The sequence below is a fragment of the Apaloderma vittatum genome, unplaced genomic scaffold (assembly GCF_000703405.1).
Source record: "Apaloderma vittatum isolate BGI_N311 unplaced genomic scaffold, ASM70340v1 scaffold2737, whole genome shotgun sequence".
Classification (NCBI taxonomy): Eukaryota; Metazoa; Chordata; class Aves; order Trogoniformes; family Trogonidae; genus Apaloderma; species Apaloderma vittatum.
In genome coordinates, this window is record NW_009724338.1 from 7859 (window position 1) to 22024 (window position 14166).

The following is a 14166-nucleotide window of genomic DNA, read 5'->3' on the forward strand; positions in this document are numbered from 1 at the left end:
CTCCAGCGCAGGCTTCTCTCAGAGTCACGGCCTTCTTCAGGTGCAGCCACCTGCTCTGGCTTGTGGTCCTCCATGGGCTGCAGGCAGGTATCTTCTCCACTGTTAACCTCCATGGGCTGCAGGGGACAGCCTACCTTATCACCATGGGCTCCGCTCTGGTGTAGCTCCTCCTTCACCGACCTTGGTGCCCCAATAGGTTTTTCACCTCTTAGGTATATTGCCACAGAGGCGCTGATTGGCTCGCTCTTGGCCAGAGGCAGGTCCAACTTGGCGCTGGGGGAGCTTGTAGAAGCTTTTTACAGGAGCCACCCCTATAGCCCCTCCCTCATACCCCAACCCCATGGACACAAACCTGATGCACTGATATACTTGCAAAACAAAATGTTTTGCAGGAAGTGGAAGGAGTGAGATTTTTCAGAAGTCTAGGCTAGAGTTTACTACTCGGATCCATTTAATTTATCCATTTATCTTTGAAGATAAACCTGTAAGTGCATAGCTTGCATGTGGTGATGTTTTTCTTGTTTGAACTGACCTATCATTTTCTTTTTCAGACCCCTCTTGATAGAGCCCAAGCAGCCAAGAACAAAGGAAACAAATATTTTAAAGCAGGCAAATATGAGCAAGCTATTCAGTGTTATACTGAGGCCATCAGCCTGTGCCCTTCTGAGAAAAACCTTGATCTTTCTACTTTCTATCAAAATAGAGCTGCTGCCTATGAGCAACTGGTAAGAAATTAAAGACGATTATGTGTTTATTCTAATATTTGCATTATAAATTACCTATTTTGTCTCTTTAGTCCCCTGAAAGATTCCAGATGATGATACGTACTGCCTCCACAACAAGATGACATTGCTTGCAACTGTTTTTCACTAGCTCATCGTACTTTTCCACGTATTTTTTTTTTTCTGATAACAATTCTCAGTATATTGTGTGTAATTCTTATGTGTCCCTTTCTTGTAAGACAAAGTTCTAATTTCTTCTGGAACAATTTTCTTGTATAGAAGTTATTTTTGCTTCTCCCTGCAAAAGTGTTTCTTTAACTTTTTGGTGAAAGACAAAATACTTTTGAAGGATGCTACTTCAAAAAGTAAATAAAACAGTCACAGAAGTCCTACTAAAGCCCAAGATGTAAATTTTGCATACATGGAAGTAACATTTACTTGATAGATATGTGTACTTGTATTAGTTTTAGAAGTCAGCCAGTCTTGTCTGTTATGGTATCAGCAGAATTGCTTATGAGGTCAAGTTTGTGACCTGTATAAAGGAGTGGGAAAATTGGCTTTGTACAGTCTGAAGTATCAGGTGAGAGACTGTGTGATTAGAGAAATCACCTTGAAGGTTAGAAGAGAGATGAAACAGTTTCTGTCTAATCAAATACTACTTATAACACTAATTCATGCTGTAACAAATCCTCATTTTCAGTTTTTAGATAAGTTTTGATAATTTTGCAGATAAGTGGATTTTTAATTCTTAGTACCCTTGACCAGCTCTACTCCTGCTGCTTTGTAGTAACATAACATGGTAAATTGAAATAACATTTAAAAAAATAAAACAGCATTTTAGCACTTCATTAAACTTGTTTGTGGGTTTTCATTATATTTTCATCTTTTTTCTTCTGTTTGTTTTGTACCAGTCTTTCAGTCCCAGTGTTAGCTCCTGCAAGCATCTCTGCATCAGCTCATTACCTTCTCCCATATGCTTTGTACAACTGTCTGGTTTCATTTTTCTATAGGAATTCCTTTTCTGTTTTGTGGGTCTTCTGGTGCAGGTGGCTTCCAGTGGTGCCTGGCAGTTTCTTACTGAGAAACTTGCAGAGATAGAAGGAAGCAGGTAGAACCAGAGCCCTGGGAACTACAGCTACTGTTAGGTGGGCATGACCCTGGAGTTGGTAGTGGGAAGCTAATATAATGCAGCTGAGTAGGGCCCTCTCTCATTGTGTTGGTTTTCTACCCACAGCAAAAATGGACAGAAGTGGCACAAGACTGCACAAAGGCTGTTGAGCTTAATCCTAAATATGTAAAAGCTCTCTTCAGACGCGCAAAAGCTCATGAGAAGCTAGACAACAAGAAAGAATGTTTAGAAGGTGAGTGTCTCTTGATATGTATACTTAAAAGTGGAATTATCTCAGTGCTTTGGAGATGGTAGCTTCTGGGATTGTTTTTACTTCTGTAACTGCAGTAATACAGTATTGATGGAGGTACATGGTTAGAAACAAGATACTAACATCCTTTAACTGCATTTGGCAGGTATTAAAAGGAAAACAGCTTCACTAACATTTCATTCTGATGTATAAATGTTGTTAAAATTGGAACAGATTTAACCTTTTCTTTTTTTTTAATATTAACTCTGTGTATTTGGCAGAAACTACTGTGTCAAATGCTTCCAAATACTATTGCTAAAGGAATATATTTTGAACTATTGGGAAGATGTGACTGAGAAGCCTTGAAAGTAGGGAAAACTACAGGTCAGGTGTGTTTTCTGAGGGCGCTTTTGAACTAAGGGGCACTGCTTGAAAGGGCCCATTTAAATTTCATCACGTGAAATTGTTCCTGAATGTTAAAAGGCAAAAGAATTTTCAGCTGTGCTCATTATCAAAGGACAAAAAAATTAGACAAAGGTCTGGCAAATCTTAAATTTAATTAGTTTCATTATGTATTACAGCTAAGAATTAGGTTTGCTAAATTAGAAGGTAAATAAGATGTGGAAATTTTATTTGTCTGTTTGTCTACTGACAGAATGCCTTTCTGCCCTGCATGGCCCTAGTGACTAGAAAAGGACTACTTAGGTCGTTTAAGTGCAGACCATTGCAATCACTAATTGACTAACAGCTGCACTTCCAGAGTGCTGTAATAAGATCTAAACCTTATGTTGCTGCTATAAACTGACAGACCATAAAAGCCCCAAGAATGATTAGGTTCCCTCCATAGTAGGATAGCTTTTAAACGTAACTTCTTTTTAATATTAGTAACAGTAATGTTTGTAGCAATTATTTTCAGCCTTGATTCGTGTTTGAGTTTTAGCTTGCAGTTTTTTCAGATCTTAAAATACATTTTTCTGAACAACACCATTATTCTAATACAGTAATGTTTTTACCTGCCAACCACATATGGCCAGTAAAATTCCAGGAATTAGGCTATGTCTGGGTGGTGGAGGAAAGCAAAATGAAACAAACTCAAAAAAACCCCACCACTGTCAGCAAAAACCTGCTCCAGTGATCCCTGGCAGTATCATTTGGAAAGATGATGCTGCTTCACCCAAATCTGGGCACTAGTTTACAGCTGCCTGCTTTGGGCAAAACAAGCCTGCTGAGGTCATACAGCACGGTATCACCGCATGCTATCTTTTGTGCTCTTTGTGAGCATAGTGTGTTTTCCTGAGGACACTCCAGTGTGGTGCTTGACCATGTCAGAGCTGCAGAGAGTCTCTGTGTAAATGGTGGCCTAATAGTCCCTATAGCGGTGTAGAATTGCAGAAACTATCCTAAAACTCAAGAGCAAGACTTTATTTTTGCTTATATTCAAACAATATGCTGTTGGAATTTCAAGTCCAAACTATTCATCTTCACTGATGTTTAAGTGCAAATGCAGTAGGAAAAATTAGTGGTATTGCATTAACTAGAGGATCCAGAAAAATAATGTTAATGCACAGTAAGAGTGCACTTCACACTGCAAAGTGTGATTTGAGCAGCAATGAGTTAACATTTGCAGAGGCTTGTATGTGTGAATGAACGTTATGTGATATGGGCTAGCACTTTAAATAGGCCAGCAAGGTTATTTCTCTTCAACTTGCTCCATTCCAAAGTCACAGAGGTGAGCAGAAAAGATTGAAATATGAGAATGTTTCTTAAACTGAGGAAGAAGAGAGATGTGATGGGACTGAATGTGAATTTTAAAAGTAGAAAACTAGGACCAGTCCTGGAAGAGAAGCTGTATTAACTCTAAATGCCAACCGATTATGAATGTAATTACTATTCTCTGTTTCGAAATGGTGAAAGCTGAAAGTATACATTTGCACTGTTCATCTAAGTGTATTTGTCTCTAGATAAAAACATGAAAACAAGAAAAAAATGTTATTTCTTTCATTCACTGTGGTGAAGTCCTTTTATCACAAGATCATTTTGGACAGAAATGTGTATCTTGGAGGGTGAACGTGGTGAATACAGAAAACTGGAGACAGAGACTTTCACCCTCAAACAGGCTGTGTATTAGTTTGACAGTGACTCATTGTAACAGCGGCACGTTTCAGTGTGCTCCAGTGACTATCAGAATTTGTCTTTAATCTCACTTTTGTATGTTGTTTCCTAGATGTCACTGCAGTCTGCATTTTAGAAGCCTTTCAAAACCAACAAAGTATGTTATTAGCTGATAAAATTCTTAAACTTCTTGGAAAAGAAAAGGCCAAAGAGAAGTACAAGGTAGGACTTGTGATATTGCTGACAAATTCTGATTTCACCTGACTAGTTGTTGAAATGTTGATTGTTGGCGTTCTGACATTTGTTGTAAGGAAGTCACTGTCTTAGTCTACTGAAGTGTAAGAATCGACACAAATGGTTTTCTACAAAGCTACTATTGTACCGATGTTGTTTTCTTTTGGAACTTGTTCAAGGTTTTTGAAACATCAGCATGGAAGAGAGGTCCATTTCTAATGATAGTTTCCCTTTAATAATCAAATTTATTAGCATTTAGGAGACACCGTAAGTTGGTGTTCTGCCCTATGTGGGGCTTTTCTGGACTTGCAACATAGTGGAAACAGGATATGTTGGAACAGTAGTAGCCAAATGTTCAGTTGCGTGTTAAGTAAAGTATGTGTGAGATAGGAAGATCTATAAATAATAATTGAGAATGCATAAAAATATTGGTTCCTTATGTAATGAATAGTTTACAATGAGAAGAATTATGATTGAGGACTCTTTCCCCAAGTTACTTTTGGTTTTATGAGTAGAAATTGAATGTAGGAAATATGAAGTTGACAAGAGAATTCCTACATTTTAGAAAGTGGTAAAATAATACTGTTTCAAGGTCGGTATGTTTGTGGTGGTGGTTGTTTGGTGTTTTTTTAAAGTAATAAGAAAACTAAAAAGGCATTGCTTAAGAAAAAAATGACAGTGTGAAGTGACCTCTTTTTTAGAGGTCAGACTTCCTGATTCTGTCTTGAAAAATACTCCTTCATCTCCTAACTACCACAGATTATTTGCAACACTCAGTCACAGGCTGTTTCAGTTCCAGTTCTGTAAATGGGTGCTCGTACTTTTCTGTTTTGGTGCTTGGACATCTTTGTGTTAATGTTTGGAAACTGCAGAAAAGAGAACTGTGGAAGTACAGAGGCAGCCAGGTGCAGTTATTTTTAAGTGGCTGTAAGTTTACAAAAATGTTGGGACAGGTACTAAAATGTTCTTGCTTGTTACTAAAACATTCTTCCTAGGTTTTTTTGTGACAGCGGTTGAAGTACTGAAATCCATCTTGGTTTTGAGATGCTGAATTTCTTTCCTGTAGAAACTCACATAAATGTGTGGTGGCGAGGTGATAAAAAATTAATTGTGCCATTAGTGTGGTGGTGGTAGCATCACAAAATAGGTGTGCTTCAAATAGGCGGTATTATGATAGAATTTATTAATAGAGAAGTTCAGAAGAGTACATTCAGAGTTTTCTTGCAGGAGAGATTTCTTGTATGCAGTTTTCATTTTGAGCAAGAAATACTTTACAGCTGTAGACAGGAATTTGTACCTGGCAGGGCTTTGTACCTTCCAGGGCTTCAGGTAACCTGTGTAGTATCCCGGCCAAGCTCCACGTAGAATTAGGATATTGCCTCATTAGTCTTCATTGTAACAACAGACAGCAGCTTGGCTTGCATAAGCTGTAGAAAAGGGCAAATGGCTTTTCAGAACCTGCTTGAGTGTAGGCTCATGCTTAAACCTCCAGCTTGCATATTTTTGACAGTTTATGTGCACACATTCAGCTTTAGTACATCTATGCAATGTTTTACAATATCATGAGAGTTCTCATTTCTAGTCACCTGTGCAGAAAGACACTATCTCCCTCCTCTCTTAAGTATCTTCACTTTATTTCTGCTAGTGGTAGGTATTGCATTGTGATCTGAAGCTTAAATAGTCCCTACATTACAAACTGTCAGATCAAAAATTACAAATTGTCAGATCAAAAATTCCAGACTATCAAATGAGATAGCAGAAAGGCATACATTGGTTGTTTCATGATTAAATTATCCATTTTCGTATTTACCATTTGATCTTACCATCTAATGACTTGAAGTCTCATTTCTCTGTTTCAGAATCGTGAGCCTCTGATGCCCTCACCACAGTTCATTAAATCCTACTTCAGTTCTTTCACAGATGATATAATCTCCCAACCTTTGCTTAAGGGTGAGAAATCAGATGAAGATAAGGATAAGGAGGGAGAGGCTTCTGAAGTAAAAGAAAAGTGAGTGTACAGTACAGTTGGGCATTGTTTATTGCTGGAATTAAGTTTTCAGTGACTTTTACATTCTGCTCAGTGTAACTTGCTGTTGTTTTTATAGCACTTGGCATCGGAAATCCTGTGGTTATAAAGAGAGCCTGTGAGGTGAAGTCAGTGTTAAAAATGAAACTTTTGATGAATGCTGACTGGCTTCAATTCACTAAACAGAGGAAGGGCAATGGGAAGATTGGGAAGATTTGCTGAGTATTTACTACAGTATCATAGTAAATCTTAGGAGATGGGAGTACTGGAAAGTGCTGAAGAATGCTCCTGGAGAAAGGAATGTTTTACATGGAAGGAGAGTTTCCAGTGAAGAGAGCGAGTTAGTCTTTGGATTGGAAGGGAGAAGACAGGCTAGGAAAGAGTCTTTGTTACTGTAAACAAAGAGCTTATGGCAGCTGAGGCTGAAAAGGGTGTTTTATCTTTCTGGAATTAAATTGCACTTAAATGAGATCTTTGAACTGATAAAAGAATGATACAGCTTTTTTTATTATTTTTTTCTCTCCTGAGTGAAGTGTGAGGACCACATGAATAGTGCTTTAACTTACTATGTTGCTTTCCAGTTTATTTTGGGAAGATATCCCTCTTGTCAGTATGGAAACTGTTGCAAATAGTGTTAGGATTTTTTTTATTTGTTTGAAGGAAGATGAATATCCCGATCTACAGGCAGATTTACTGAATCCAGGAACTTAGCTGAGGACAAACCAGTGCTTACTGTGATTTTTACTTTGAAATCCTGTCTGTCACGTATAAACTGCACATTGTTAGGTTTAATATTTCACTTTTCTGACCTGAATTCCATCCCAGACCTCTTGTTTTAAGGCAGATACTATTGCTGCCCTTAATGTAAAAAAAATTTGCAAGACACAAATGAAGCTCAAGTTCAAGAGCTTTAAAATACTATTCTTCTTTATTTCCAGTGTAATTTGGCCAGTCTTTGTCTAAATTGTTTTCAGTCTGTGATGGTTAAGTTCAGGAATATTTGTAACTTTAGTTATATGCTGGTGTTACCACTGACTGTAGCAAAAATTGGTATTTGTTATGCTTTAACGAAAAGTCTGAATTGAAATTGCAGTTTTTAGTGAATGCATGTGTATATAGACAACTGTTATTACATCATTTACAGCTCCGGTTATTTGAGAGCAAAACAATATATGGAAGAGGAGAACTATGACAAGATTATCAGTGAAAGCACAAAAGAAATTGAAGCAAAGGGAAAATACCTGGCAGAAGCTTTGCTTCTCCGAGCTACTTTCTACTTACTTATTGGCAACGCAAATGCTGCTAAACCTGACCTAGATCAGGTCATCAGTATGGAAGATGCAAATGTGAAGGTAAGAATGTGTCACAGTTGAGTGGTTGGATTTTTGAGGCAGATGGGCTAAGTGGTACAAACTAAAGAACAAAAGGAAGTTAAACGAATTGGAGGTTTACAGAGTCTGAAAAATCAGTTCACAGATAAGAGAAAAACATTAATTGTTACTTTCATGTTCACCTGCTTCAAAAACGTTGATGCATTTCTAAGCATAGGGAACTTGTCTTATAAAGGTTGGTGGGGGCTGAAAATCCACTGAGATGAAAGCATAGGCTGACATTTGAAATTAAGCAAGGGAGCTGATTCATTTAGAGACAAGAAGAAATTTATTCCTGCTTAGAATGAATTAAATCTGTCAGTGGGATAAATTAGTCAAATGTAAAACGTACTGTAATTGGAAAAAAGCCTTAAATCTGGAGAAGCATTGGAGTAACTAATATTCGAAATTTTTTACAGCTCCGAGCTAATGCTCTGATCAAACGAGGAAGTATGTATATGCAGCAGCAGCAGCCTGTGCTGTCCACTCAAGACTTTAACATGGCTGCTGATATTGACCCTCAGAATGCAGATGTTTACCATCATCGAGGACAAGTAAGAAACTTTAGAGGTTTTGTCCCAGTACTTGAATCTTTCAGTATATGCTAAAAGGAGACTAAAAGACCTGTCTGTCATCAGAGACACTTGATACTGTTTGTGGCATAAAAGCATGAACTCCTTATTTGGAACTGTTGCAGAATAACTACACAGTCTTGTTTGCAGGTTCAGGTCAGGCAGAAGCAGTTTATTTCTGTAGCTATAGGAAAGAAGGCAGAGCAACACAGGTTCAGCCCGCTATCAGTATGAAATTTCACTTAAAAGTAATAGGGCTTATATACTTTTACACCAGATATAAGATGCTCTATGAGCTGTTAACTGACATAGCAGAGCAGCATCTGCATAGAAGGAAACTTTGGTGCAACGGGTGTAACCTGTCTTCCTGATAACTCAGTATCTGCAGCACTGTGGCCCAGATTTGCATCTATTCAGCTCATCTCTCTCTAGCTTCTGATGCTGCTGTGCCCTTGACTAGTTTGTTGCCCTAGAGCGGCCTGCTTCTACAGAACTGTAATCTAAAAGATGCTGGAAGAAAAAGGAAACGCTGCTATATGCAGATATGTTGAGTTGTATTCATAAGGACTGCTTCCACAGATCAGGTTCCTCTTTCCTTGAATTCATTACATTTTTTTAAGTGCTGAGAAATAGGAATGGTGTTATGTGTTGATTGAAGGGAGTGAGGGTTTCCTGCAGATTGAAAATCAGTGTTTTATAGTAGCTTCAAAGTAAAGTGATAGAATGATGAAGTGAGCTCATCTCTTGTGGAGGAATGAGAATGTCAAAAAAAACCATCCCTAAAATGGTTGCAATGCAAGCTGAGAAAGCCAAAATGTTCTGACATCCAAATAGTCAACAGGTATTAACTGCAGTGAGGCAAAGCAACTTGAGAAAATACAGCATAGTTTTGGAGATGGGACATGATGCTAAAGCAGTAATGGCAACAGTCCAAAATGCATTCTCAGTCTTACACCTGGACATTGCCTTTTTGTGTCTGAAGCCAAAGTTTCCCTAGTGGCTCTGCTATTTTGTGGCAGTGATGTTTAGTCATGGGTTTTGTAGGTTTCTAGGCAGTTCTAAAACTGAACTGGAGATGATATGAGTGACTGACACTAACTGAATTACCACTTAAGTGTCCGAACCGCAGATTAAATACAGAAATAGTATTTTCTTTCATTCTGGCTAGCTGAAAATCCTGCTTGACCAAATTGAAGAGGCTGTGGAAGACTTTGATGAATGTATTCGATTGCGACCCGATTCTGCCTTGGCTCAAGCACAGAAATGTTTCGCCCTGGTAGGTAACACACTGGTGTTTATCTGGGTACTTCTTTTAAAGAGTTCTGGCAAACATATTGCATTTCTCTCTTTTAATTCCAACTTAATAGGAAAGTAGGACAATAGACTCCTCTATCTTATAATAATAAGGTCAAGAAGTAATGCAACCATTTTTTCAGTTGGAGTAAGGGTTTGCTACTGTAATTTAGCAGTGTTTGTTATTCAAACAGTAGGTCATATTTTCTGAGCTGTGGTAGAGGAACAGAAATCCTCACTCTTACTGTATCGTATAAATGTTGGGGAAAACACTTATCTTCAAGAACTTGGAACCAAACTATTTCAAGGTAGTACAGTACCTCCGCGTGCAGGAATCTTCTGAGGACAGCTTTACATAGTGTGAACAAGGAAGAAATTCAGGCTTGGAGTTTCTAGGCTTTTGAAATAGAGGGAGGCTATTGGCAAGTATCAGGCATTATGGCTTCTCCTTTCAGACTTTCTCCTCTCGAAGCCCACTCTGCCAGAGACTTGGACACAGGGTAGGCTCCTAAAAACAGATTTGGTAGGATGTATCAGCTTGTGGAACTTGTAATTCTTGGGGAGGTGGGTAGAGGTCTTATGAGCCTTTTTGTGTGTGTGTCTGGTGGTGTTTAATTTTTTTCCTTTTTTTTTTTCTTTCTCAAATAGTATCGCCAAGCTTATACAGGAAATAATCCTTTGCCTGTGCAAGTAGCCATGAAAGGGTTTGAAGATGTCATAAAAAAATTTCCAAAGTGTGCTGAAGGCTATGCACTCTATGCTCAGGTAAATTTTTCTCTCTCTTAAAGAAAAGGCTGCATTCTCTTGTACCTTTTAATCTTAGATTGCATGCACTTCTTCAAATAACATACGAAGAACTTTAAGTTCTGAGGTAACACATGCTGTCTTTGATAAGCCAGCTGAATTTATGGGAGTGGGTGTTCTGGGGTAGAGGAAGTAGACGGGCAATTGGTGGAGCAGGGTGTAAGTGGTAAGAGTCTAAGGGTGGTTCAGGAGACAGATGTCCACATGCACTTCCCCTTGAATTCCTGCATGTGTGTGGCATCTCACTTGATGGCTGTTGGGAATTCTTTGGGTAATCTGAGAGTTAGATGTGTGGAACCAGGGTAACAGTTTGATTCTGCTACAAATGAGGTATGCTGGTCAAGCAAAGTTTCATACAGGTATACAAGAGTGTACTTACAACAGAGACTTTCATTTCTCCTCTGAGAAAACATGCTGCTGGTTCTAGTACGTAGCATGAGATGTTCTGATTTTAAGTAGGCAGGAAATATGGATGTGTTTCCTTTTGAAAGAACTGTATTCGGAAAAGGAAAAAGTTGAGGCTTGCAGGTACAGGCTTTTAGAATGGTTTTACTTGCAGTACATTTAGCATGTTGCTTGCAGATCTTCCATTACAGATGGTACCTTGGATCAGTAATTTGTGTATTAAAGCCTAGCAGCTTTCTCTTTCTTCTAAAAAGGCTCACTTTTGAAACTTAACTCTGGTAATTGATGTGCAGAGCCAGTTCTACAATAAGAGAGCTATATCAAATTTCACATCGTCAATATGTTTTTAATTAGAATTAGCCTAGTGCAGAGTGTGTGTTTTGTTTGCATATTGACATATAGGTTTCTCTTCTGATGCAGGCACTAACTGATCAACAGCAGTTTGGCAAGGCTGACGAAATGTATGATAAATGCATTGACCTTGAACCAGACAATGCTACTACGTATGTTCATAAAGGGTATGTATTGAGTTGGTGATCTTTTTGGTCAAGGGCAGTTTGTGTGTTTAGATAAATCAACCTGAACTGAGTGTTTGTGTTTAGAACTTTAGCCAGGAGAAGGAACTTTGTTAAAACACCTTAGTGCTGTTAAATGTATTCCTACATTTTACTGACCAAACTGTAAGTAAGTTTCAGGCAAGTTTCCTTAGTGTTCTTTCCTAATGGAGTAATTACTTGAAGTGTATCTTTTACCTCTTTCATAGAACAACTTTTAACAGGTCTTGGTAGAAATTTACTTTTCTCTAGTCATTAAACTGGTAACATTGCTTATTGAAAATGATTTTTGCATATGTGTTTTTAAAAGCTACGAAGTTACTGTCTATCCTGTTGTAAGAATTCAATACGTTTGTGATTTTTTTAATTTTATTTTTCTTACATTATCAGGGGTTTGAGAAGAGTGTGTTCTAATTTTTCTTTCCCTTTTAGTTTACTTCAGCTCCAGTGGAAGCAAGATTTAGACAAAGGGTTAGAACTCATAAGCAAGGCCATTGAAATTGATAACAAATGTGATTTTGCATATGAAACCATGGGAACGATTGAAGTGCAAAGGTAACGTTGAATTGCAGTGTTATGAGTTCTTAGTTGCTTTTGAAATTAGAGTAGTCCTTTAGATTTCCTTAGGATCTTAAGTGTTTCTGAAGATCTTCTCCCCAGTCCTGTGCAAGGCCAGCTCTTATGCAAAGCCCTGATTTTGTTCTGCAGCTCTTGGGTAAAGCTTTCCTTTCTCTATGGCATAATTCTACATTGTGATCTCACACGTTCCCATGTTCACCAATTTCATACTTACTGGACAACTTGCACATGACTGCAAATGTTTAAATAAATCCCGTCTGCATTCAGAGTGGCTTCCTTAATCATCACTAGGCTTCCTTTGTATCTAATGTAGTCCTTAGACATGTCATAGTGGACCATTTGTACTGAGGATCCTGAACTCTCTTCTCAAGCCTGATAGTTTGGGTTTAATTCCAACAAGACTGCAGTTTGCAAGTTCATGGGGTAAAGAATTGTGTTACAGTTATGCAAAAGTTTGGGTTGTAGCTGAAAGTATAGTTGAGGCTACTTTTTTTTAACATGTCTAACCATCAAAAGCATAGGCAAACTGTTGCCATGAGAAATTTTGCAAGTATTTTATATTTAAATAATGTGAGATTTTGTCTGTGCTAGTTTTTCCTCTAAAGTATACAAACTCTTTCCAAGGGAGTTAAGAGTTCATTTAGTTGTGCCAGGATTATCGCTGTAGTAAACTTGGTGTCCAATGGAGAACATTTTATGCTCCACTATTACTTGTGGGGGGCTCTCAAGAGGAAGGCTGTTTAACAGCTGGGCAAGTTACTTAGGTTTTTAACACTTATCTCGGTTTCCCCCCCATCATTGCAAGTTCTCGTGGTGGTTCTTCCCAAAGTCCTTTTGAGCAGTTCGTAGTGGAGCGTTTAAGTCCTGAAGGGAAAAAGATAACTGTAGAGATTAAAAGATTATTTTGCCAATTGGACTACGTTTTGGTTTCTTTCAGAGGCAATCTGGATAAAGCCATTGAAATGTTCAACAAAGCTATCAACCTGGCCAAATCCGAAATGGAGATGGCCCACCTCTACTCCCTCTGTGATGCTGCCTATGCCCAGACAGAAGTTGGAAAGAAGTATGGATTGAAACCACCAACACTGTAAAGAAACAAGGAGGAAATGACCTTCTAAAGTGAAGTTGCCCACTTCAGCCAGCCCTAGAGACGCTGTTGCAGACCATGTTGAATGGCGGAACTTAGTTTTTTCCCCTTCGTGGTGTTGTCATTTGCTACATCTGTTAAATGTTTAGGTGTTGTGGGAGTGGTTGTTTAAGGAAGTATGCGGTGTTGCTTCTTGGTCCTTCTGCAGCAAAAAACCTTAAAGCGTGTTAAGGGAAATAAAGTTGCAGGGGAACAAAAGGAAGATATTTTGGCCATGCAGATAAAAACTTCACACTGGTTCATTTTGGGTCATTAAGTTGTGGGCGATTTTTGCTTTATTAAATAATCTTACAGCATGTGGGATTTTTTTCCTGTTGATTTTAAAGGTAATACTAGTCAGTGCTGTAAAATAGGTTTCTTTTTTATATGCAATTAATCCTTGAGGGTTGATTTTAATTTTGCAAAAAGGAAAAAAAATAATTTTCAAACTGTTTAATAATATAGAGGAGTTTTTTTAAGTAAGTAGATGTGGAGAGAATCCCTGTAAATATATGCAAGCATGCACAGTCTTCCCTTAGAGCCCCTCCCACCCTCTGCATAACTTACTTAGAAACAGTCCTGTGGCAGCTATTAGGGAATTAATTTGATAGTCCTTATCCTCACCCCAGAAAGCCCTAGCATACTCTATGGGAAAGCTAGTAAAAAGGTCAGCTGGGGAAAGAGGTCGGATAACCTGCTTTGGTGTAGGCTTTACTGGAAGAAAGGCTGTGTTCCTGTGCAGCAGTCCTTACTTGAATGTCACAGGAAATTGTTCTGGAGGGTTCAGAGGGACTTTCACGAACAGGAAGCGCTGCTGGGAGTAGAGCTGCCAAGGTAAGGTCATGCTTGCATATAAGCTTTGTGATCGCTGATGCTTTTGCTTATACGTAACAGCCAGTAGGCCCTCTAAATTCTCTTCAGTCTCTAGAGACTGCTGTGTTCCGATCTGCTCCTTGTAATAGCCCCTTTGCAGGATTAAGTGAGATAAGGAACAAAGTGTAGGCTAAAATG

At 38.5% G+C, this 14166-nt stretch overlaps 1 protein-coding gene across 1 annotated transcript; it reads left to right on the forward strand.

The window, feature by feature from the left end:
• Positions 1 to 551: 551 nt before the first annotated feature.
• TOMM70A (translocase of outer mitochondrial membrane 70 homolog A (S. cerevisiae)) lies at positions 552 to 13413 on the forward strand (the record flags this gene model as incomplete). Its single annotated transcript, XM_009872431.1, has 11 exons — positions 552 to 725; positions 1957 to 2083; positions 4305 to 4414; positions 6286 to 6434; positions 7597 to 7804; positions 8242 to 8376; positions 9563 to 9670; positions 10336 to 10452; positions 11317 to 11414; positions 11883 to 12005; positions 12967 to 13413. Coding segments are annotated over 11 exons (1503 nt in total), but the record flags the coding sequence as incomplete, so codon positions are not given.
• Positions 13414 to 14166: the final 753 nt, after the last annotated feature.